Source organism: Xyrauchen texanus, chromosome 28 (genome assembly GCF_025860055.1).
Source record: "Xyrauchen texanus isolate HMW12.3.18 chromosome 28, RBS_HiC_50CHRs, whole genome shotgun sequence".
Taxonomy (NCBI): domain Eukaryota; kingdom Metazoa; phylum Chordata; class Actinopteri; order Cypriniformes; family Catostomidae; genus Xyrauchen; species Xyrauchen texanus.
The window spans coordinates 38,482,005-38,506,301 of NC_068303.1; the positions used below are offsets into that span (position 1 = coordinate 38,482,005).

At 41.3% G+C, this 24,297-nt stretch overlaps 1 protein-coding gene across 1 annotated transcript in view; it reads right to left on the minus strand.

The window, feature by feature from the left end:
* The window catches only part of gabrr2b (gamma-aminobutyric acid type A receptor subunit rho2b), an 88,689-nt gene that overhangs the window by 22,497 nt on the left and 41,895 nt on the right, over positions 1-24,297 (minus strand). Inside the window, exon 3 of the mRNA XM_052095229.1 lies at positions 9,664-9,731. Within this exon, the coding sequence (XP_051951189.1) occupies positions 9,664-9,731 (68 nt within the window). The remainder of the gene's footprint in view (positions 1-9,663; positions 9,732-24,297) is intronic.

The following is a 24,297-nucleotide window of genomic DNA, read 5'->3' on the forward strand; positions in this document are numbered from 1 at the left end:
AAGGACTGTAAAATCACATAAAACCCCAACTATGATGACTTCCACTTCATGAACAAAGAAGTGTGAAAAGGTTCCACTATCCCTTGCCTGTGTTGTTTTCTGCTGCAAATTGATCCTCAGCCTCCTGTTTCTTCAGACAAGTTACAACCACATAAAATTATCCATTTGACTTTTTGCAACATTTTTTCTATGTACTAGAAGGAAATATTTCACATTTTTCATTCAACCTTCTATTAAAAAAATATATATATTTTACCAAAAGTTACTACAAATAATTTAGGTTTTAAATTTCCAATAATACCTGAAACTTTTAAAGTTATTATATAACTGAATATGCTCACAAATATAAGTCTGCTATAAATCTATAAACACGCTTTTGTTATTCTTTTTCAGATCATTGCAATTTTTAACGTTTGCGATGCATTGTCAAGAGATTTGTTTCATTTTCAATGTACAAAAACTAGGGCTGTCGATTTAATTCAGTGCTATTCAATTGATTAAAAATAACCCGTAAAAAAATTTAAGCAATTAATTGCAATGCCCCCGGACCTTAATAAGGAAGATTCCTGAGAAATGCAAGCTTGTAGTACCACCTGTTTACTATAGAGGGCAGTAAGTGAAACTTCAGCTGTATGGGCAAAGCACAGTTTATACAGTGAACAAAACAACAATTCAGGAGACAGCACATTTCACGTTCTTGCGTTGAAAACACTTGCTGGAGCACAAATTCAAACTAAGGGATCTCAAGATGTGTTCTAAGTATTAAACTATATTTAACTTGACACAGTGACCTAAAAAATACATGTTTATGATGCAACGCACCTGAGACGCTACACAAGCATCTGTCTGACACAGGTATACATTGACGGGTCCTTAAACAAACCCTCATAATAAATCTCAAACTGATTGACAAATTCACTTGCGAAATGGATTGCTGTGAACTATATGCCAATGATTGGCTTATGTTCAATAATATGGTAGTAAACAATACATTGTATTCTAAAGCCGCTTTGTGTATTGTCTTATCAATGATTAACTGTTCTGCCACAAGAATGTAATATTAATACGTTTTTAATGCATTTAAATTATTTGAATATTTTTTATTATATATATATATATATATATATATATATATATATATATATATATATATATATATATATATATACACAGTATCTCACAAAAGTGAGTACCCCCTCACATTTTTGTAAATATTTAATTATACCTTTTCATGTGACAACACTGAAGATATGACACTTTGCTACAATGTAAAGTAGTGAGTGTACAGCTTGTATAACAGTGTAAATTTGCTGTCCCCTCAAAATAACTCAACACACAGCCATTAATGTCTAAATTACTGGCAACAAAGTGAGTACACCCCTAAGTGAAAATGTCCAAATTGGGCCCAATTAGCCATTTTCAATCCCCAGTGTTAAATTAAATTTTGTGTCATCACTCTCACACTCCCTCATACTGGTCACTGGAAGTTCAACATGGCACCTCTGATGCAAAGAAATCTCTGAGGCTCTGAAAAAAAGAATTGTTGCTCTACATAAAGATGGCCTAGGCTATAAGAAGATTGCCAAGACCCTGACACTGAGCTGCAGAATGGTGGCCAAGACCATACAGCGGTTTAACAGGACAGGTTCCACTCAGAACAGGCCTCGCCATAGTCGACCAAAGAAGTTGAGTGCACATGCTCAGCGTCGTATCCAGAGGTTGTCTTTGGGAAATAGACGTATGAGCGCTGCCAGCATTGCTGCAGAGGTTGAAGGGGTCAGTGCTCAGACCATACACCGCACACTGCATCAAATTGGTCTGCGTGGCTGTTGTCCCAGAAGAAAGCCTCTTCTAAAGTTGATGCACAAGAAAGCCCGCAAACAGTTTGCTGAAGACAAGCAGACTAAGGACATGGATTACTGGAACCATGTCCTGTGGTCGGATGAGACCAAGATAAACTTATTTGGTTCAGATGGTGTCAAACGTGTGTGGCGGAAACCAGGTGAGGAGTACAAAGACAAGTGTGTCTTGCCTACAGTCAAGCATGGTGGTGGGAGTGTCATGGTCTGGGGTTGCATGAGTGTTGCCGGCACTGGGGAGCTACAGTTCATTGAGGGAACCATGAATGCCAACATGTACTGTGACATACTGAAGCAGAGCATGATCCCCACCCTTCGGAGACTGGGCCGCAGGGCAGTATTCCAGCATGATACCGAGCACAAGGTCCACCATTCACCAGCTCCGTGATGTCATCAAGGAGGAGTGGAAGAGGACTCCAGTGGCAACCTGTGATGCTTTGGTGAACTCCATGCCCAAGAGGGTTAAAGCAGTGCTGGAAAATAATGGTGGCCACACAAAATATTGACACTTTGGGCCCAATTTGGAAATTTTCCACTTAGGGGTGTACTCACTTTTGTTGCCAGAGGTTTAGACATTAATGGCTGTTTGTTGAGTTATTTTGAGGGGACAGCAAATTTACACTGTTATACAAGCTGTACACTCACTACTTTACATTGTAGCAAAGTGTCATTTCTTCAGTGTTGTCTATATATATATATATAAACAGGGGGACCATACCACGGAAAGTACATCACAAGAGATATTGGAATAATCAGAACCTTTGGAGCACCTATACCAGCACAGGAAAGTCAGTGGCAAGTGGCAGACCAGGCAAGTGTCACTGACAGAGAATGCTTGCAGGTCCCCAACCCTTTTAATGAAAGTGAGCGTTATCAGGAGGGTTGTCTTCAAGGAGAGGGCCTTTTGTTCGACTTAGTCTAGAGGCTCAAATGGGGCTCCCTGAAGGCCCGAGAGGACAACGGAGAGATCCCATGAGGGGAACAGGTTCAGCCTCTGGGTGCCTCTAAGGAACCTGATGATCAGGTTGAGCTTCCCTAACGACTTACCATCCACTGCATTGTGGTGAGCTGCTACGCAGCTGCTATGTAGAGCTCCCTGCAGGAAGCGGACGTCCCCCATCTCACAGACCCAGAAGGCTCCCAAGTGCTCCAGAGATGGGCAACCCAACGAAGCGCTCAGGGGCGTAGTCTGCACTGGCGTGCAGATGAAGAGAAAAGCTGCTGAAATACGCAGTATGGTCTTTAGAGGTGAGTGGAACAGCAGTGGGTTTTACTCAGCTCGCTGAAACACAACCGCTCGGCTCTGAAGAAACGTTCAAGGTGGAGGGGGACAGCCAACCCTCCAGCCTCTCCTGCAGGAATGGGAGCACTGACCCGTCTGCGCAGCTCTGTGGGTCTTCAGATCGGGAAGAACACCAATTTGCGAATAAGTGCCACTTTAGGGCATAAAGTGATCGTGTCTACGACGGCTGGTTGAAGACCCTTTAAATCTTCCGCATCCTGACCAGGGGCCAGACGGGAAGGTTCAAAAGATCTGGGCGCGGATGCCAGAGGGTGCCCCGTCCCTGAGAAAGAAGGTCCATCCTCAAGGGAATTTGCCAGGGAGGGGCTGTTGCAAGGAGTATGAGATTGGGTCTGAGTGGGCCAGTGGGGGGCCAAGAGAATGACCTCCCTGACCTCCACCTCAACCTCCCTGACCTTGCACAGGACTTGTGCAAGTAGGCTCACTGGGGAAAATGCATATTTGTGCAGCCCCCGGGGCCAGATGTGTGCCAGCGCGTCTGTGCTGAGTGAGGCTTCTGTCAGAGAGTACCAGAGCGGGCAGTGTGTGGAATCTCTGGAGGAAAAAAGATCTACCTGTGCTCTGCCAAACCGAGCCCAAATCAGCTAGACCACCTTAGGGTGGAGTCTCCCCACTCCGCTGAGCATTACCTGACGTGACAGCGCGTCCACTGTGGTGTTTAGGTTGCCCGGGATAGGAGTGGCGTGCAGCGACCTCAGCTGCTGCTGACTCCAAAGGATTGGATGGAGGGCGAGTTGCGACATGCGAGGAGACTGAACGCCGCCATGGAGATTTATATATGCAAGTGTCGCTGACACTGAGATTGAACTCCATGAGTGTGGTGCAGTTGGGCATGTGAAGGCGGAGGGTCCGCATTCATGGGGGCCTGACTGCAAGTGCTCTGTGTCTGATCACTGTGAGAACGGCGGTTGTGAGCACCGGTTAATGACCCAGGGAGTGAGGAAACTGCTTCCAGCCCGTTGGGTGTGCGGCAAGCAAAGGAAAGGAAACATAAGATTTTCTACCTGGCCCTCCACCAGGGAATGTAGTGGTCTGAATACCAGCTCCGTGGCAGACGTCTCTCTCCCTGGGTTGGAGACCACATAATGTGGATAAATTTGTCTATAATTTTATGGTCTGCTGTCAGTTATTCCTCTACGGTTCTAAGCCATGTCAATATAATTTCAAAGGTGAACAATGTTTCACAAATATGACAGTGGTCCACAGATATGACAGTGATACACTGACACCTATCGGCAGTTATGTATTCTATTCTGCAAATAAAAGTATACGATAGGGAGTTACCGAAATAAGCAGTTTTGGCTGGTGATTCATAGTGGGCACACAGATTTTTTTTCTTTCTCGTAATTTAAATAGAAATACATTTTTTCATTTGTTAACTGGTTACCCTTACCATTTACAGACTATTTAAAGTGTTATGTTTAAATAGACAATTCATGTAACTTTACAGTAAAAATTGTGAACCTTACAACCTTATAGTTAACGGGGAAAATGTATAATCTGTTTAACAAGACAATACATGTACATTCACATTAAACTATTTACCATGAGGAAAAACAATATGGCGAAAAACAGTAATTGGGCGTTCCCAGACGTCACTGCAAGACCCATTACATTTAATTATATTTTATTGAAATAGTTATGTTTCTTTTGGGGTATGTTAACTTAGATTTTAGTTCACGTTTATTGCAATATTTTTATGACGTATGTTTTCCCTCATGGTGTCGTGTCTTTGCGTGGGTAACACTGTGCACTGTCTATAGCCCACATGTTGACTATGAACTGTAAAATATTCAAGTCAAAATGCCATCCTGTAATGCTTGAAAAATTATCCATGTATTATTTTCAGTAAAGTTCTGGCAACTACAGCTGCCAGTTTCTCACCGTATATTTTAGAGAACATTTTTACAGTTCACTCTGAAGATGGGTGACCCCCTATGTAGAATAATCTTTAACAATGTACAACAGTGCACATACTGTTAACATTGCTATAAAAACAAATTTGCTTTAGTCCAAATTAAAACCTGTACATGCCTTTAATGCATGAGCCGTTGACACTCTTTTCTAAACTGTTCAAACTCTTGTGAAATATTACCATCTGTTGGTATTACTGAGGGGTGTTAGTGGTTTTACCAGCCAGATAGACCAAGCATTCTGATTGACTGATTCCCTGTGGTGTTTCTGGGTAAAGCTCATGGATTATCCTCTACATGACTCCTCATAGCACATTATATAACATAAAATCCGTGCTTACTCGTAAACATCAACACTGATGTGATAAACAAAAGCCTTTCTAGATAGTTCTCTTATGAAATTAGGTTAATTGTAACACAAATAATGAGATCCACATTTAATCCATGCTAGTTCTCCCAGATGGATGTTTATACTTCATAGCGAAAATTGTTAATGACATCTGCTGCCAATAATATTCAGTTTTATTGTTTTTGCCAATAATCTGAAACTATACTTGAGTGGATGTGCTGTGTTAATAATTTAAAGGAATAGTTCTCCCAAAAATTATAACTATCTCATCATTACGCTGTCTCATTATGCATTACGCAGTCTCATCTTTATGCTGTCTGAAACTCATACGACTTTCTTTCTTCTGCTGAACACAGACAAATATATCTTTTTAATCATATGTGATGTTTTCTTCTGAAGCAATACGATCGATTTGAAGTAAGAACAGCACTCTGCGCATGCTTCAATTGCGAGAAAGTGTGAATGAGCTTCTCTCATGAACATGCTAAGAGACTGCTGATATCAACATAAGGGGTTACATTTTGGTCTGTTTCTCAGAAGACATTAATTAAATTACTGTAATACTGCCTTTATGTCCTTTTTAGAGCTTAAAAGTTTTCCCATTGACTTGCAATTTATGATCAAAAAACTACATATATCATTTAAAATATCTTTGTTTGTGTTCCCTAGAAGAAAGAAAGTCTGCATAAGGGTGAGTAAATGATGATAGAATTTGGGTGAACTATACTTTTAAGAATTCATTATGTTTAAATAAAACAAAAACACTTTTAAAAAATGCTTGGAAATTATTATGAAGATGTGTACACTCACATGTAATCAAAGTGTTGGAAAAATAAGTTAGTAGTTTTTAATTGATGGTTACACCCCTTTTTAATAATTTAATCAAAATCAAAATTTTCAGAAACCAACATGAATACAAAGATTACATTGCTATGGAAAACTTGAATCATCAAAATTTAGGAAGTACAGTGCTGTGAGAAAGTATTTGCCCAATACTGATTTCTTCTGTGTCTGTGTATTTCTCATAATAAATTGTTTAAAACAATTATAACAAAATCTAACATAAAATAAATGCAATTTGAGTAAACACAAATACAGTTTTTAAATGATGATGCTATTTATTGAACAAAAAAAAAGTTATCAAATGCCAACTGGGCCTGTATTTGCCCCCTTATACACACTACACGACTTTCAAAGACGTCAGATTGTGGTACCGTTCATATTACACATCTGTCTGTCTTGTCATTGAAGTCGTAGCGTTTTCATATTACACGAGGAATCAGCGATGGGGTGAACACATTACAAAACATTTCACTATTGACGAATTTCTGCCTGGACTCCAAATTATGTTTCACAACAGAGTACACAGATACGAGATGCATGAGAAAACAAATGCATGATCATACGTTATGCATTTCAGAATATGATGTGTATGTTTTTAATCGCCTAAAAGCATCATATATTTTATTGGTTACAATATGAAAAAGTTACTCCTACAGAAAAATCTACCTATTTGCTTACCTGACTGTTCAAAAGAATTTGCAATTTCTCTCCAACTCTTCTCTTTCTACACTCGGTTGTGGTACAGTTCAGATGAAACATAAAATCTGGTGCTCCTGCCAATTTTCCAAAATGTTTTCCTCCATTTCGGTGCAATGAGACTTTATCTGCAGTCATGCTATTTGATGTTCTGTTGCCGGTGCATCAGGACTCCTCCCACTGAAACTTTCCGTGCCCCGTTTCTTGCTCTCTCGTTGGCTGTAGGTCAACGCTGCAGTTGTATTTTGTCAAAACATATTTCACATTGCACAATTTGGAATCGCAGACAGGTCCAGATATTTAACATTCTAGATATCTCGCTGGCATTGGTGACATGTCGGCGCTTCTCTCAAATCGCATCTTTGATAATTCATACATTGCGATCATCGCTCACGGGAGCGAGCTCCGATTGCCTACAATTTCAGGCTTTTGTCGGCGATCTCCACAAACTGTCGGCGAGCGAAAATCAGGCTTAAAATCGTGTAGTGTAAACTCAACATTAGTTACTAAGTCCCCAAATCAATGAAAATGCATTCATAATGGGGTTCAGCTGGACTAAAGATACCCCGGCCTGATTACTGCCAGCCCTGTTCAATCAAATCAGCACTTAACTAAAACTTTTTCAGCAGCCTGAAGTTGGCTAAAATGTCTCACCCAGTAGCACACTGTGCCAAGGTTGAAAGAAATTCAACAAATTATAAGGAAAAAGGTGAACCTTCCCAGAAGTGGCCGACCTTCCAAAATTCCTCCAAGAGCACAGCGATGACTTATCCAGGAAGTCACAAAAAGCCAAGGACAACATCCAAGGAACTGCAGGCCTCTCTCACATCAATAAAGGTCACTGTTCATGACTCCACTATCAGAAACACACTGGCCAAAAATGTCTCATTTGAAAATCTAAAACAATGTAGTATAAAAACTACACAAAAATAGAAGAAATCAGGAAGGTGCTGTAAATTGATTGTATAATCGTAATATTTTTTTTTAAATAATTAAACATTATTACCATATCTACTTAAGATGTTTACACTCATGTGTAATCAAAGTGTTCATTCAAAAGGTGAAAAATAAGTTAATTATTTTTAATTTATGGTTACTAATTAGGTAGAGCTGTGAAAGGAACTGCTAGGACTAAGATAATCGGCTGGTTTGACACTCAAAAACATGTATGACCTAGACTGAACGTTTTACAATTTATTGTAATTAGCAGGGGTGGTTCTGGGGTAGGTGAATATCTGGGGTATAGGACAGACCTTCATGGATGTTACTGGGCTATCCTTTGAAAGATTGGAATATGATACAAATTTTAATAATATAAAGTTGTAATGTTACATCTGTGAGGATTTTTTTTTCCCCAAACACCTCCAATCTTGAGAAAATGCCAATGAGAATTTGCGAGTGGAATTTGCATGCCACTCCCCTGGACATACGGGTATAAAAGGAGCTGGAATGCGGCTGCTCATTCAGGTTTTGTGCTGAGGAGCCGAGACAAGGTCCTGGCCATTTTAGCGGATAGTACAGCATTGTGGCAAGAGGAATACAACGTGTTGTTTCCTCCATCAGGGAACGTAGGTTACAACAGTAACCGAGACGTTCCCCTTCTGTCACTCACTCAATGTTGTGTCGATGTAGTGATGCAGGTGCAAGCAAGCTGCTGCATCGACAATGTTCGGTTGCCGTGATTACACCAGCTGTGTGACTCAAGGAGTGAGGAAACCGCTCTTTGAAAATGTGGGTACCGCAGCCCGTTCGTTCCAGCTGATGTCTCACTCACTGAGTCGTCTGACTCAGGGGTGCTTAGGAACCTTTCTCGGGGTCCAAGCGCCAGGCCATGAGGCGGGGGGGCCTACGCTTCCTGCGGGGGGCTCTACATTGGGCTCGGCCTGTGGAGGAGCCGCCTGGGCTTTCGCCATTACAGTGGGACGCCCTCGGTGAGCAGACGGTGTCTGGAATCTTGAGCGTGCCAGGGCAAGCTGTGTTGTATCGCCTCAGTCTGCTTCTTTGCCGCCGAGAACTGCTGGGCAAAGTCCTCCACGATGGGCCATGGCATGCAGAGCGGAGGTGGCCTGTCCAGCCGCCATTGAGGGTAGTGAGAGTGGATGAACTGGGAAGTCGGGTTTGGGCAGAAAAAGGCAGACCCATAAGGTAGCAGCCCAGTCTGTCGCATCCAGGAACTACACAAAGACAGAAAGGACGCATTTTTAAAAAGACGTTCACATCAATGTGTTTTGCTCTAATAGAGAAAATATACTCTCTTGTCAGGAATATATACTTTCTTTGCGCTGTCAAAGCGCCCAGGGGAGTACTCTGCACTGATCGTGCAGAAGGAGAGAAAGACGCTGGAATGCGCCATATATCCAACAGCATACGCTCCTTTGTTTAGAGGTGAATGGACCGGCAGTGGAATTCAGCTCGCTGACACACCGCTTGGCTCTGAAGAAAAAATCTGAATGAGCGGCCGTATTCCAGCTACTTTTATACCTGTATGTTCAGGGGAGTGTCATGCAAATTCCACTTGCCAATTCTCATTGGCCTTTTCTCAAAGATTGGAGGTGTTTGGGGCTCCGAAGGGGGACCCCAAGTGTCACTACAACGACACAACTTCAAGTGAGTGACAGAAGGGGAACTTGAATCATTTGACTTAAGGAAGTAAATTCATAGTATAATCATCTTTTTTTCACATAATGAAACATTACTTACCATATCTACTTCTGATATACTGTCTAAACTCTCCACCTGAACATCTACACCCACGGGTACAGCTGGACCTAAAGAGAAATGTATCAAGTTTTAAAAACATACATTTTCAAGTGTAACTGGATTATAAAAGAGGATTGTGGAGAAGGTTGATTAATGTGGTTTACTGTTCATAATGGATAAGCTTAAGTATTTAATTCGAAGCCAAAGGAAAGAGTGAATGTAGAGGAGTGATACAGAAGCCCATTCAAAGCCAAAGGAAAGAGTGAATGTAGAGGAGTGATACAGAAAGAATTCTTGTTAGAAATAAGATAATCAGCTGATTTGACACTCAAAAACATGTAAGACCTGGACTGAACTTTTTACAATTTATTGTAATTAGCAGGGGTGGTTCTAGGGTCAGTGAATATAGTATCTGTGGTTTAGCACAGACCTCTGTGGATGTGTACTGGGCTACCATTTGAAAGATTGGAATATGATCAGCTTTATAATAATATAAATTTGTAATTTTACATCTGTGAGTTTTTTAGTTTTTTTAATTCAGACAAATCTCTAAATGTTACTAAAACGAAAAAGGTCCCACTAACCCAGTTGTGCTTTTAATCACTATTTGTAGTTTACAAATAATAATAAAAAGATGCAGGGCACAGGCAGGGATATGCTGAGCAAAATCAAAGATTGTCAAGGTGAAAATGAAACAAATCAATTGATTAAAAAAACAAAAACAAATGACCAACAGGGTGTCAAAAACAACAAAACAAAAGTGCTGAGGGTGGACTTAAGCTCCGAATGTTTTCAGTAAAGCCCCGAATGTTTTTAACATCTTGTAGTGACATTACAGCATAAACACTGGTGCGAAGGGCGGAACCTTTGTAATGTGTCTGCCTAGAATCATTACACTGATGCACATACCACAGCTCAGCCCTTCTAACAAGGAGAGCCTACAAGCATAGTTTCTATTCTATTCTAACTGTCTTAACACACTAAAATGGACCGTTACGCTCTCTCCTGTGATAGAGCCATGGAGATTGTTATCTTAGTAAATAAAAGAATCTCTGACAGCATGGGCCTGGGAAGCTACCACCCCTAGAGTCATGAGCGCAAGTTCGAATCCAGGGCGTGCTGAGTGACTCCAGCCAGGCTTCCTAAGCAACCAAATTAGCCCGGTTGCTAGGGAGGGTAGAGTCACATGGGGTAACCTCCTGGTGGTTGCTATAATGTGTGGTTCCCATGCTCAGTGGGGCATGTGGTGAGTTGTGCGTTGATGCTGCGGAGAATAGCGTGGGTCTCCTAGGGCTGCCCCATGATAGGCGACTATACATTATTCGATGAGAAGAGTCTTGGTCGACCAAGTTTTGATTGGTTGTCTGGTCACAAAAAAACTCCACAGAAAAATTATGAACACCGGTATTACCACTGGTTGGACGCTAGGTGGTACTGTGTTAGGGTTAAGCCAGCACAATAAAGCAAGACACATTGATATTCAAACTTTGAACTTTATTTTTTATTTATTTTAACAAAAGAATTTAAATTAAACTGGAAAAAAATAAGTGTGTTGTTCAACTTTTTGAAAGATGGTTTCATAACAGTTGTGAAGGGCAACATCTCTCTGGCAAAGAACCTGCTTCATCTGTGCATTCTCTACTGGATGGGTATTTCGTTGTCCATGAAAATACATCATGTGTTTTCTTCGCTCCTACACGAGATAAACTGCAATAAACTGCTCTGTGGAAATTAAGCGAACTAAACTCAAAACACCTCCTGAGCTGAGATGTCTAAGGTCATTTGCAGCACTCATAGATGATTCTATTCTTGCAAAAAAAATAATAATTCAGAAGACAGAAGCAAAGAAAGAATGAGAACCTTTTACATGCGTGTTACACGTGTTACACGTGTTACACGCGCGTGTACATGTGTATGTTCCTACAAACAGCGCGTCAATACATGCGCATAGACGGCTTTTCTGTCATCTGTTCTTAATAATATAATAAAGTGTGTTTCTTCAAGCACGTGTCAGTGTGTCTACAGGCAAATTATTTGTCAAATTTATTTTTATAATAATAGCCTAATAATTAATAATTATTATTTAATACATGGGAAAACATGCCAAATATCATCTTAACATGGTCAAAGGCATCAGCGATCACTCTGACCATCGTCGATCCCCGAGATCATCGACTGTCGGCACAACCCTAATGTGCATTTCTCTCTATAAATTAACTAAATGTTCAGACAGTCTCCTTGCTGGTTTTTCCCGACACATTCAGGATCATTACCCATTTTGCCGGTATCACTGTGGCTCGCTTCATGCATGCGCTTGTAAAATGTATTTTACAAGGCTCATTATTACAGTTTAGTATTTCTCTGTAGAACAGTGTTAGCAATGTTACTTATAACATTCTTTCACAGCCCTGCACTCAAACCATTTTCTGATGCCCCCCAAAATATATATATTTAAGTAATTAAATTAATATCATAAATGTGCGACTAGTCTACCAATGGCTTAAATTAACGCCTACTAGTCTACTAGGAAAATCTTTGGTCAGGGGCAGCCCTAGGGCCTCCACACGCTACGTCTCTGTGGTAACACAAGCCACGTGATAAGATGACCGGATTGATGGTCTCAGACATGGAGGCAACTGAGATTCATCCTCCGCCACACGGATTGAGTCACTATGCCACCACGAGGAACTAGAGTGCATTGGGAATTGGGCATACCAAAGAAGGGAGAAAAGGGGAGAAGAAAAATAAATATTCCCTGACAGCGCTTCCCTGTCAGTGATAAAATTATGGAGAAAGGAGCTCTTAACACTATTTGATGTACAGTACAAAACAAACCCAGTAGGAACTAGTGAGAGAAAGTATTTTTCAGCCTTTTCCTACCACAGAAACATGTCAAACCTTACCTATCACCAAAATGCAGAATTAAACATTTTTAACTGCAGGTGTAATTGCAGTCACAAAGCTTTCTGTGTCTATAAAGTTTATGTTCACTAGATGGCATGCGTGTGCTTAAACACTCATTTAATTCAGTTCTACGGTGTTGATGTCAGTGTCTGTGTTGATGTCAGTGTCTGTATTGATGTCAGTGTTGGTGTCGATGAATGCATTAAACATCTGTGAGAAAAGAACCTCAGCCATCGCGTTGTGACTAAGGGCGGCATAGTAGAACACTTCACTGCGTCGGTGAAGGCCAAGAGCATCAGACGGTAAAGCTGCACTCGGAAGTCATCTAGCAAGAGACGCCACATGTTTGCTAAGGGAAGTACAATGTTTGAAATGAACGCAATTGAATGACTGAAGCAGCCAGTGTGCAAGTAAAGGCTGAACAAGCAAGCACTTTTAAGTTAGTGTCTTGGAATTCGCGCAAGGTCTTGTGAACTGCCGCTGAAGTTTCAATTGTGCTGGTATGTTTATTGTGCATCATGTTTATTCTGAAGATAGAAGTGGACATTTCCCTGGTATTGGGCAGCTAATTAAGAAACTACAAAGACTAAATAGATAAGCAAATGTATATTAGGTCTTGTTAAGATTGACTAAAGTTAAAATTTTCCGTGTGCCACATTTAAGTGCTTTTTTGTGTGCATATTTTATAATTTCAAGTGTTGATATTTACATTTTACAAGGTTGTATTTATATTCCTGCTAATTGACAGTTCTATAGTTTATTGTAATTTACATGGTTGGGTTACATAAGTCTAGCTAAAATAATTGCCTACACTAGAACTTTAAATTATCTTTTGAATAAATATAGTACATTACAGATTTAGCATGTACAGCCATGCAGACCCTACTGCACAAGAAGTTGGCAATGTAGAGCAGGCTATCCCACTACAGCAGGCTGATTCAGGTGACCAAGTTAATGTGGCTGCACAAGTACAACAACCTCAGGTGGCAGATTACACGCAGTTCCCAGACATTAGAAGATGTCAGCGTACACGCACGCTCACCGAAAGAGGTAAATCACTGCAAGATGCTAAATTAAATGATCTAAAGAAGGATTTTGAACAGAAGTATAAAAGATGGAAGTATCATATCAATGGTTTGAAAAGAGCCATTAAGAACAATGATGATGCAGAATTGATTTGGGACGTTGTGAGCACCATTAATGCCACTCAGTCTGAAGTTGACCATATTTATGGTGACATAAGAGGCATCACAAGCCCTGAACCTGAAATTCGGAGGATAAATTACACTTGCCTTGCGATTACTAGCACTGGAAATTAAAAGGCTCAATGTTTCCTCAGTGAAGACCCTGAAAACATACCCTGGCCTGATTCAGTGTTTGAAACCACTCTGTCAAGCATTATCTCAGCAACTTCCAGTAAGTCAAAGTCTGTTTCCAAGATGTCTAGTCAGTCTTCCCAAAATTCTCTGCTGAAAAAACAAGAAGCAGCAGTTGAAGTGGCAGCCACAGAAGAGGTGATTAAAATAATGAAGACACAACATCAATATGAAGAGGAAATTAGAAACCTCGAGGCAGAGGATGAAAGGTTGATAGCCAAGAGAGAAGCTCAAGAAAGGGAAATAGAAGCAGAGAATGCCAGAAAAAGAGTTCAATTTATCTCAGAAAGTACCATAAGGAAAATGAAGTTAGAAGAGAAGAAAAAAGAAGTGGAATGATTAGAGGAACTGAAAATGTACAATGCAGCACAAGCAAGGCTAAAGGTTTATGCTGAAAGCATCAAAAGTGATGAGGGAGAACAGTGTTCTGCTGCTCCTCTTCAACAAAGACAAGAAGAAGGTTATGTTTCTCAAACAAACGTTCCTATTTCTCTCTCTCAGCCATTCATGCTCAGTCAAGTCACTGCTCCTTTAAACCAACCCTCTTATTCTCCTCAAAGTGTTCCAATCACTCAAGCTCATACCTCTCAATCAGCTACATTTGCTACTTCCAGTGAAGCTTCTAATGACCTTGTGAAAACACTAGCTGAAGCAATTACGACCAATAGGATTCCAATTCCAGAACCTGCTGTTTTCTTAGGAGACCCTCTGAAGTATAATGACTGGAAGCTGTCTTTCCAGACATTAATTGATTGCAAGAACTTGCCATCCCAAGAAAAGCTCTTCTTTTTACGGAAGTATGTAAGTGTCCCAGTCAAGAGAGTAATTGAAGGACACTTCCAGATTGGAACAGAAACGGCTTACATTGCTGCCTGGAACATACTTGATGACAGATTTGGAAATCCGTTCGTAGATGGCAAGTCATATCGTGACAAAATACAGTCATGGCATAAGATTGCTACCAATGACAGCAAGGATCTCCTTGAATTTGTAGATTTCCTGAGCAGTGTTGAATCAGCCATGCCTTATGTTCAAGGTTTACAAGCTCTAAATGACTGTGTTGAGAATCAAAGGATATCAGCCAAATTACCAGAGTGGTTGAGTTGACACTGGAACAGAGCAGTCACAAAGTTCCAAGATGAATGCAAAAGATTCCCTGATTTCAGATACTTTGTAGAATTTCTCAACAAAGAAGCCAGAATTGCATGCAACTCCATCACCTCGCTGCAAGCAATAAAGCCAACAGAACAAGAAAGAATTAAGCAAACTGATAAAGATTATTGTAAGTTTCAAATGAATCACATCTCAAGTGCCAAGACATTCACCACTAATTCTTGCGAAACGACTAGCATTATATGTGCATTTTGTAAAAGATATCGCCATACTCTTCATAAGTGTCGCAAGTTTATGGAAAGACCAGTTGAAGAAAGAGTGAAGTTTGTACTGTCAGAGAAGTTGTGCTTTGGCTGTCTTAAGACTGGTCATAACTCCAAAAGCTGCACCTCTAAAAGTGAGTGTGACAAATGTGAAAAGCATCATCCAATGTGTCTACATCAAGATCGTGAGAATAAATACTCAGGACAAAGAGTTAGAACCAATCAAGGTCAGTCAGAGGTCAATCAAGGATCTGCAGAAGGAAAAACTGAATCACAGAAGATACAAGAGTCCAAGCCAGTTCAAGAAAGGAGGGACACTCATACATCATCTATCATTCCAGTACATGTCTCAACAGTAGCTGAACCAAAGAAAGATATTCTAGTGTACTCCTTGCTTGATACTCAGATCGACACTACCTTCATCTTAAAGGACACAGTTGAATCAGTTGATACTAAAAATAACCAGTCAAACTCAAGATATCTACAATAACTTCCAAAACGAAGGTTGTGTCCAGTCACAAATTGAATGGGCTACAAGTAAGAGGCATTAAGTCAGAAGTGAAAATCAAACTTCCAATGACTTATACCAGAGACTATATACCTGTCAATAGATCTCATATACCCACATGTGAAACTGCAAAGAACTGGCCTCATCTAGAACATCTGACAGATGAAATGTCTCCAGAACTTAACTGCGAAGTAGGTTTGCTAATAGGCTATAACTGTCCTCAAGCCTTACTCCCCAGAGATGTTCTCAGTGGTAACGAAGATCAGCCATTTGCACAAAGATCTGTGTTGGGTTGGAGCATCATCAGATATTCTTATATCAGATATAAGAAAGTGACTACGAAGATGAAATTGGTGTGAGTCATAGGATTATCATGAAACAAGTTCTACCAGCTGTTGAACCATTTCACAAACTCAAGTCTGAAGTCTACTTTGTGTGTAGGAACAAAGTTAAGGAAATGATCACTCCAGCAGCTATACTGAAGGTTTTTGAGTCAGACTTTGTTGAAAAGAATAGTGAAGAAGTCTCTATGTCACAGGAAGACCTACAGTTTTTGGCAAAGTTAAACAAAGGCATTAGACAAAAGCAAGATGGTCACTGTGAAATGCCATTGCCTTTTAAAGACGAGAGACCGAATTTGCCAAACAACAAAGCTTGTGCAAAACATCGACTCAAATCCCTAGAAAAACGTCTAAAGAAAGATGAGCAATACCACAAGGACTACCTGGCTTTCATGAAGGACACAATAGTAAGAGGCGATGCTGAAATGGTTCCAGAGATGGAGATAAGCAATCAACTAGCATGGTACATTCCTCACCATGGGGTTTACAACCTGCAAAAGCCAGGCAAGATTCGTATTGTCTTTGATTGTTCTGCAAGATTTCAGAATACTTCTCTGAATGAACATTTACTAATTGGGCCTGACCTCACAAATACCCTTGTTGGTGTCTTATGTCATTTCCGGAAAGGGCAGATAGCCATCATGTGTGATGTATGTTTCACCAGTTTCATGTTGCTCCAAAGGATCGAGACTACCTCAGGTTACTGTGGTGGGAAGAAGGCAACATGGAAGCCTCACCATCAGTTTTTCAGATGAAGGTTCATCTGTTTGGAGCTGCCTCCTCACCTGGATGTGCAAACTTCGGGCTCAAGTACCGTGCTGCACAAGGTGAAGGCAAGTTTAATCAAGCTACGGTGAAGTTCATACAACTTAATTTTTATGTTGATGATGGTTTGACAAGTGTGGACATGGAAGCAGAAGCTATCCCAGCAATACTGGGAAGCTCCGCTTGCACAAATTCATCACCAACAGCAAGAAGGTGATTGCCACAATCCCAAAGGAGGAATGTTCTGAAGGTGCAGCTGACTTTGATTTGGCCCTAGGAGAACCTAAAATAGAAAGGGCACTCGGAGTCCAGTGGTGTGTAGCTTCAGGCAATTTCAATTTCAGAGGAAAGGAAAATCCTTTCACTAGAGGAGTTCTCTCTAAATTTGCTTCCATTTTTGATCATCTTGGATTCATTGCTCCCTTCAATCTAGTTGGGAAAAAGATCCTTCAAAGGCCTAGTCAATGGAGATATGTTGCTTCAGAACAAAACCCAGCTGACCATGCCTCTCGTGGGCTCACCACAAGGGAACTCTTAGGGTCGAACTGGTTCACTGGTCCAAGTTTCCTATGGCAAAAATAACTCCCTATAGAAGACATTAATGTGGGAGAGATTGATGTTGGAGATCCAGAGCTCAAAAGGACACAGGTTCTTATGACTAATGTAAAGGAAGAAAGATCTCTGTCAGATCGCCTACAAAGGTTTTCAGATTAGAAGAAGGTAGTGAAAGCCATAGCGAGACTTAAATGTTGTGCAAGGCGTGCAAAAGGTCTGGTAGAAAGATCCAGTGAATCCACAATGATTGAAGAAAGGAAAGATGCTGAACAATTCATAATTCGGATAGTTCAAGAAGATGTGTTCAGTGACTAAATCAAGTCTCTAAAACAAGGAAAATAAATTAATTCAAATCAGTCCAACATCATGGGTGGGAGGAAGATTGAAATAGGCAGAACTTCACCCCCATGTCAAGCATCCGGTCATTCTTCCAAAAGGGCATCATGTATCTCATCTTCTCATAAAGCACTTCCATGAGAAGGTGCAGCATCAAGGTCATGGTATAACCATTAATGAAATCCGCTCTAATGGTGTTTGGATTTTGGGATGTAGTAGTGAAGTCTCTCATTTACAAATGCGTAAAGTGTAGGAAGTTACGAAAGTGCAATCAGGAACAAAAGATGACTGATTTACCATCAGAAAGGATTTAAACTACTCCTCCATTTACCTACAGTGGTATGGATTGCTTTGGATCATTTTATGTTAAGGAGGAAGGAAAGAGCTGAAGAGGTACGGACTTCTGTTTACCTGCATGTGTTCGAGAGCAGTTCATCTTGAAGTACTAGATAATCTTAGTACTGATGCTTTCCTTAACGCACTACGTTGCTTTATTTCTATACGTGGCAGCGTAATTCAACTACATAGTGACCAAGTTACCAACTTTGTTGGTGCAAAAAGAGACTTCCTGGAAATGATGAAGGGAATAGAACAAGAATGTGTGAAAGAGTTAGGTTGTAGCTTCGTCATGAATCCGCCCGCTTCTAGTCACATGGGTGGTGTCTGGGAGAGACAAATTCGGACTGTAAGAAGTGTACTGACATCCATTCTATGACAGTTCATCATTAAGAACATTCATGTATGAAGTAATGGCGATCGTGAATAGTCGACCATTAACCTCAGAACATATCAACGATCCTACGGTAACAGAGCCATTAACGCCAAATCATATATTAACAATGAAATCCACTATCATTGGACTAGGGGTGGCTAGATACCACTTTTTCATGTGCGATACCGATTCCGATACCACAACCTTGAGTATCTGCCGATACCGATATCGATACACTACCATCTTTTACTCCCTCTTAAACAATGAAGCTGTTAATAACACATTTGTCATGAGAATGCACTTGCTTAACCCTCTGGGGTCAACGGACACGCCGGCGCATCCTGCTGGATATTTTCGTCATTACAGCGGAAACAACTTAAAATACTCTGTCATTTTGGGACATACAGATAAGTGTAAGACATCAATAGAGACTATAAAGGGTCTACTTTTATTTGTGTACACTCACAATAACAACAAAACCTTGTGCTTTTGTAAAATAAAAAGGGTGAGCTTTCAGCAATCTCCATGTTCACGAGCATATTTCTGAAACACGTCACAAAAATTTACTGAAACTCTGCGAATATCACACAAACATGAAACATATGTCTAAAGAAAGCTTAAAATGTCTACTTTTAAATAAAACGATTCAAATTTAAAACAAATATTCTCCTGCAATGTAATCTGTATGAAACAAAGCGATGTACAGTGTTTACTGGTTCATCTAATTAAAGGTAATGTGATCCCACCCACCAGCAGAGTGCGCCATTCATACACTAATGTGCTGAAATGATCAAGACAAATGGTAAACGCCCCAGACTGCGAGTTTTGATGTAAACAATTAATTCACTTTACTGCACAATGGTAAGGATACACAGGCGAGGAAACTCCTGGATAGAAGTGTTCACATTTTCCTCAGAAGAGCGGGACTCCGATGAACGTTTGTATTTTGAAGAGAAACTTGATCCAGCAGAGGATACAATTTCGGACGAGTAAGTCATTTAGTTTTCTTTAGTTGACATGCTATTTTATATAAACATGTACATATTTTACTAGTGGGACTGTTTACAGACTTGCCAGCCAGGACTCAGAGTATTGATATTTGAAATATGACTCCTAATAAGCAAGTTTTATTACATTTAAATGCTGTTTCGGCTAAAGCAGGTATTTAAATTGTTTGCTGTATGATATAAATATGATATGTAATATGATATCAAATTATATGAATGTTTAGAATATATTTTATCTAGTGTTTATGCTGCCTCATTATTATCAAAGCTTGTGCTTGCAAATATGTGTTCAGGTTAAATGAGTAAAAGGCACTTTAAATATGCCCATATTAGAAAATCAGCATATTATAATGATTTCTGAAGGATCATGTGACACTGAAGACTGCAGTAATGATGCTGAAAATTCAGCTTTGATCACAAATAGCATTTTAAAATATATTCAAATAGAAAACTGTCCTTTTAAATTGTAAAAAGAGTTCACACAATGTTTTTACAATATTTTGGATCAAATAAATGCAGCCTTGGTGAGCAGAAGAGACTTCTTTTAAACGGTAGTGTAGGTCTAAAATTAAGTAAAATCTTTATGTAAAGAAAATGTATAATCAGATTACTTCTTTTAACTTAAAACTTGATTTTGATCATTAAGTCTTCTCACATTCATTCTCTTTCTGTCACATTCCTCACTGATAGGCCCAGGGGAGGGGTCTTTTGTCTCCTCAGGTGTGAATTACCTCAATATTCATGATAGTTCACGCCTCCTTGCATATGACCTTTCAACACTAAAATTGTCTTACAAAAGTTAAATTACTATATTGTTTTGTATGAATGAGTGATCAGGATGGTTTTCACATCATTTTGTAGCAAAAACTCAAAAGTCTTGTGGACAAATGTTTAAGTATGTGTTATATGGCCTTATTTCAATTACTTAAAAATTTAGTTTTTTCAAAAATCACACATTAACGTTATTTTCTCAAAAATACAAACCCATACATACATGTTGCTCACATATTATTGTAGCCCAGTTTGTGCTGAATACAGTGTTATCAGACTTTAGCCATTAATATGTTTTTAAGAAACTGAAAAAAGCACAAATGTCAAGGCATGTCAAAACTTCTCCAGGGCCCAAACACCCTCAGACCCCAGAGGGTTAACCTATCCATCTAAAAAGCATCATGCTCAAACAATGCAACAAAAGTTCTACTCCCCTAAAGGAAGAAATAAAGTAGCCCACAACATGACTCAGTTGTACAATACTGCTGCTTCATTTTTATTTACATTTTCCAAACAGAACTTGTTGCAGCATTTTTAATTAGTCAGCACAATTCAAACATTCAAAATGAAATTTAAAATGCAAATTTAAAGAATTATAATTCCAGTCAAATACTGGATGTAACTCAACACTCAATGTAGTCATACCTCTATTGTAAACCATAACTTAAATAAAATAAATAAAAACATAAAAATACATATTTTTACCGTCTGTCCAGGGTTTGAACGTTTGGTAGCAGGTGGGGATGATGATCAAACGGTGCATGCCGCGGTGCCATGCTCGTCTCGGGACTCAAGTCTGGAGCCAGTGCTGAAGCAGTCTCATATGCATAAACCCCAGCGGCGCGACTGTCGCGGAGGACACCATATGCCCCAGGAGCTTTTGGAAAAGTTTTAAAGGGACCGCTGATCCCAGCCTGAAAGCGGCGAGACATTTCAGCACTGACTGCGCACGCTCCTTGGTGAGGCGCGCTGACATTGAGACTGAGTCTAACTCCATGCCGAGAAAAGAGATGCTCTGATGCTCTGAGAGAGCTTGCTCTTTTCCCAGTTGACCTGAAACCCTGAACGGCTGAGGTGCCTGAGCACCTGGTCCCTGTGGGCGCATAGTAACCCTCGGGAGTGGGCCAGGATGAGCCAGTCATCGAGATAGTTGAGTATGCAGATGCCGGCTTCCCGAAGTGGGGCAAGGGCTCGATTTCGAGGCAATATTGAGATGTGGAAGTACGCGTCCTTCAGGTCTACTGCTGCGAACCAATCTAGATGCCGGACGCAAGTTAAAATGTGTTTTTGCGTGAGCATTTCTAATGGGAGTTTGTGCAAGGGCCGGTTGAAAACTCGCAAGTCCAAGATCGGTCATAAGCCGCCACCTCTCTTGGTTACGATGAAGTAAGGGCTGTAGAAACCCTATGGGGGGGCGGCAAATTGAATTGCGTAACCGAGTCGAATGGTCCTGGCCAGCCAGCGTGATGGATTGGGAAGTGAGAGCCACGCGTCCAAACTCCGAGCTAGGGGCACTAAGGGGACGGTTATTTTTTACGTACCCGGTGGGGCGGAGCAGCGGGGCGGAGCAGGTAATGTGGGGACGGGAGGCAAGGATGCGTCCTGAGGCTCTGGTGCTCAGCGTGCCGGGACTGTTGAGGTGTGGTGGCAGAGTGCCGTGAGAATGGCATTTGCGGGCCAGGCAACCCAGAGACAAAGGAAATAGCTCTTTTATTGAGAATGTGGGTACCGCAGCCCGAAGGGGGTGCGGCAAATGAAGTAAATTCAACAAAGGATTCTCCTCCTGGCCCTCCACCGGGGGACGGAGTGGTCTTCTTACCAGCTCCGGAGCGAATGTCTTGGTCTCTGGGTCGGGCATCTCAGGACTGCTTGGGAGCCTTGCGGGTCCTCGAAGGGGTCCAGGAGACGGGGACCCCATCGCTTCCTGCGCAGTGGCTGAGAGCTGGGCCCGGGTTGAGGCGAAGCTGCATGTTTCTTAGCCGCAGGAGGACGCCCTCGGCAAGCAGACAGGGCGTGGCCCTTGGCGGCGCGGCAGAATGTGTGAGATGGTCTCCGTCTGCTTTTTTACAGCGGAGAACTGCTGGGCGCGTCAAGGAAGCGTGTCTTGTCCACTTTGTGCATCTCGATCAGGTTCAGCCACAGATGTCGTTCCTGAACCACAAGAGTGGCCATCGCCTGCCCGAGTGACAGCGCTGTGACCTTCGTGGCCCTGAGGGCGAGGTCAGTAGCTGAGCGCAGTTCCTGCAGCACGTCGGGATCAGGACTACCCAAGTGCCTTGGCCTGGTGGACTTGCAGGAGGGCCATGGCATGCAGGGCGGAAGCGGCCTGTTCAATGGCACTGTAGGCTCTAGAGGTCAGTGAAAACGTCATCCTACAGGCTCATCCAGCTCGGGGGGGCTCAAGAGGATAGGCAGGCTGGCTGTGAGGCGAGCCGCTGTTGCCTCGAGCCCGGACGGGAGTCAACAAGCGTGCTGGGGGGCGGGTGGTTCGCAGGGGCGTACCCGGCGGAACAAAGCCCGCTGCCATCCCCAGATCGCATCCATCGCCAGCTGGGTCGTCCTCAATCCTGTGGGAAGAAGGAACGACGCAGGGGGCATTCCTTCTGCTGAAGGAAAGCTGCGACCGCAATATTGCCACGGTCATGTTCTCGCAGTGAGAACATGAGCCATCCACAAACGCTGCCTCGGTGTGATCACAGCCCAGACACACGAGAGAGAGCGCCTGTGGCCGTCAGAAGTAGAGACCACTCTACCGCATCCAGGAACTTCACAGGGGCGGAAAGTCAACTTTATAAAGATGCATCCTGAAAAGGATGTTCAACACCAGCTGTGTTATTGCTCTTTTAGTCAAATAACTCTTTTAGAGAAAATCTACTCTTTTAGTTGCGCTGTCGAAGCGCCCAGGGGCAAACTGCACTGCCGTGCAGAGAAGGGAAAAAGCCGCTGATATGCGCCATAGATCCAACAGCAATCGCTCAGAGATAAGAGGAACAGTGTGTGACTCGCAGCTCACTGCATACACAACCATCGACTCCGAAGAAATTTTCGGAATGAAACGGATGCATTTCCCCTCCTTTATACCCGTATGTCCGGGGGCGGGACATGCAAATTCTGTCTGCCAATTTCTCAATGGCCTTTTCTCATAGATCAGAGATGCAAAAGGCGCTCAAGAGAGACCCCTAGTGTCGCTTCTTCGACACAACGTTGAAGTGAGCGACAGATGGGGAACTGATGGCAGGGTCAGAAAACTTAAACTTCTTGTTAGTGATTCAACGCTAGATAGCAACGGTGCACGAACAAGTAAGCCAGTCTATCTAGAAAGACCCATACACAAAACAGAGTTATTACTTGACGCTGATTAAAGGGTTAAGCTTGATAAAAGTAGTTCAATTGTATATGCTTAATGTGTACAAAATTCTTATCCTCTGAATGTGTACATGTTCCTGTTGAGTTACTTAATATTCATAACTTCTATTAAGAATCACACATTGTGTGATGGTGGGAGTGTAATTGCAGTCACAAAGCTTTCTGTGTCTATAATGTTTATGTCCACTAGATGGCATGTGTGTGCTTAAACACTCGTTTATTTCAGTAATTTTTGATTAGTTTAATTTGTTTGTTTTTATATATTGACTATTTCATAAAACTTATTGTGATTTTTACACTCAACTTTAATTTATTTGAGAACAATTTATTCTTTCTAAAAGTTGTTGGTTATATTTTATTTTATTCCCATCATGCATTCTGGACAGGTCACTTCATGTTTTATCGTTTGCATGGAGAGATTTAATGATGTTATCATCGCTAAGAAAAAAGGTGTTTTTCTCTACAAGCATAAGCCATCTGATTAATTAACCTCAAGATACAAACCCCTCTCTTAGCTCATAAGCAGGCAAAAGTGGTATGTAGATTTATTTTCTGTTTATTTCTAGTCTAAAATCATATGTGTGTTTTTATGTAACTCAATGTGTTACTGATGTTTT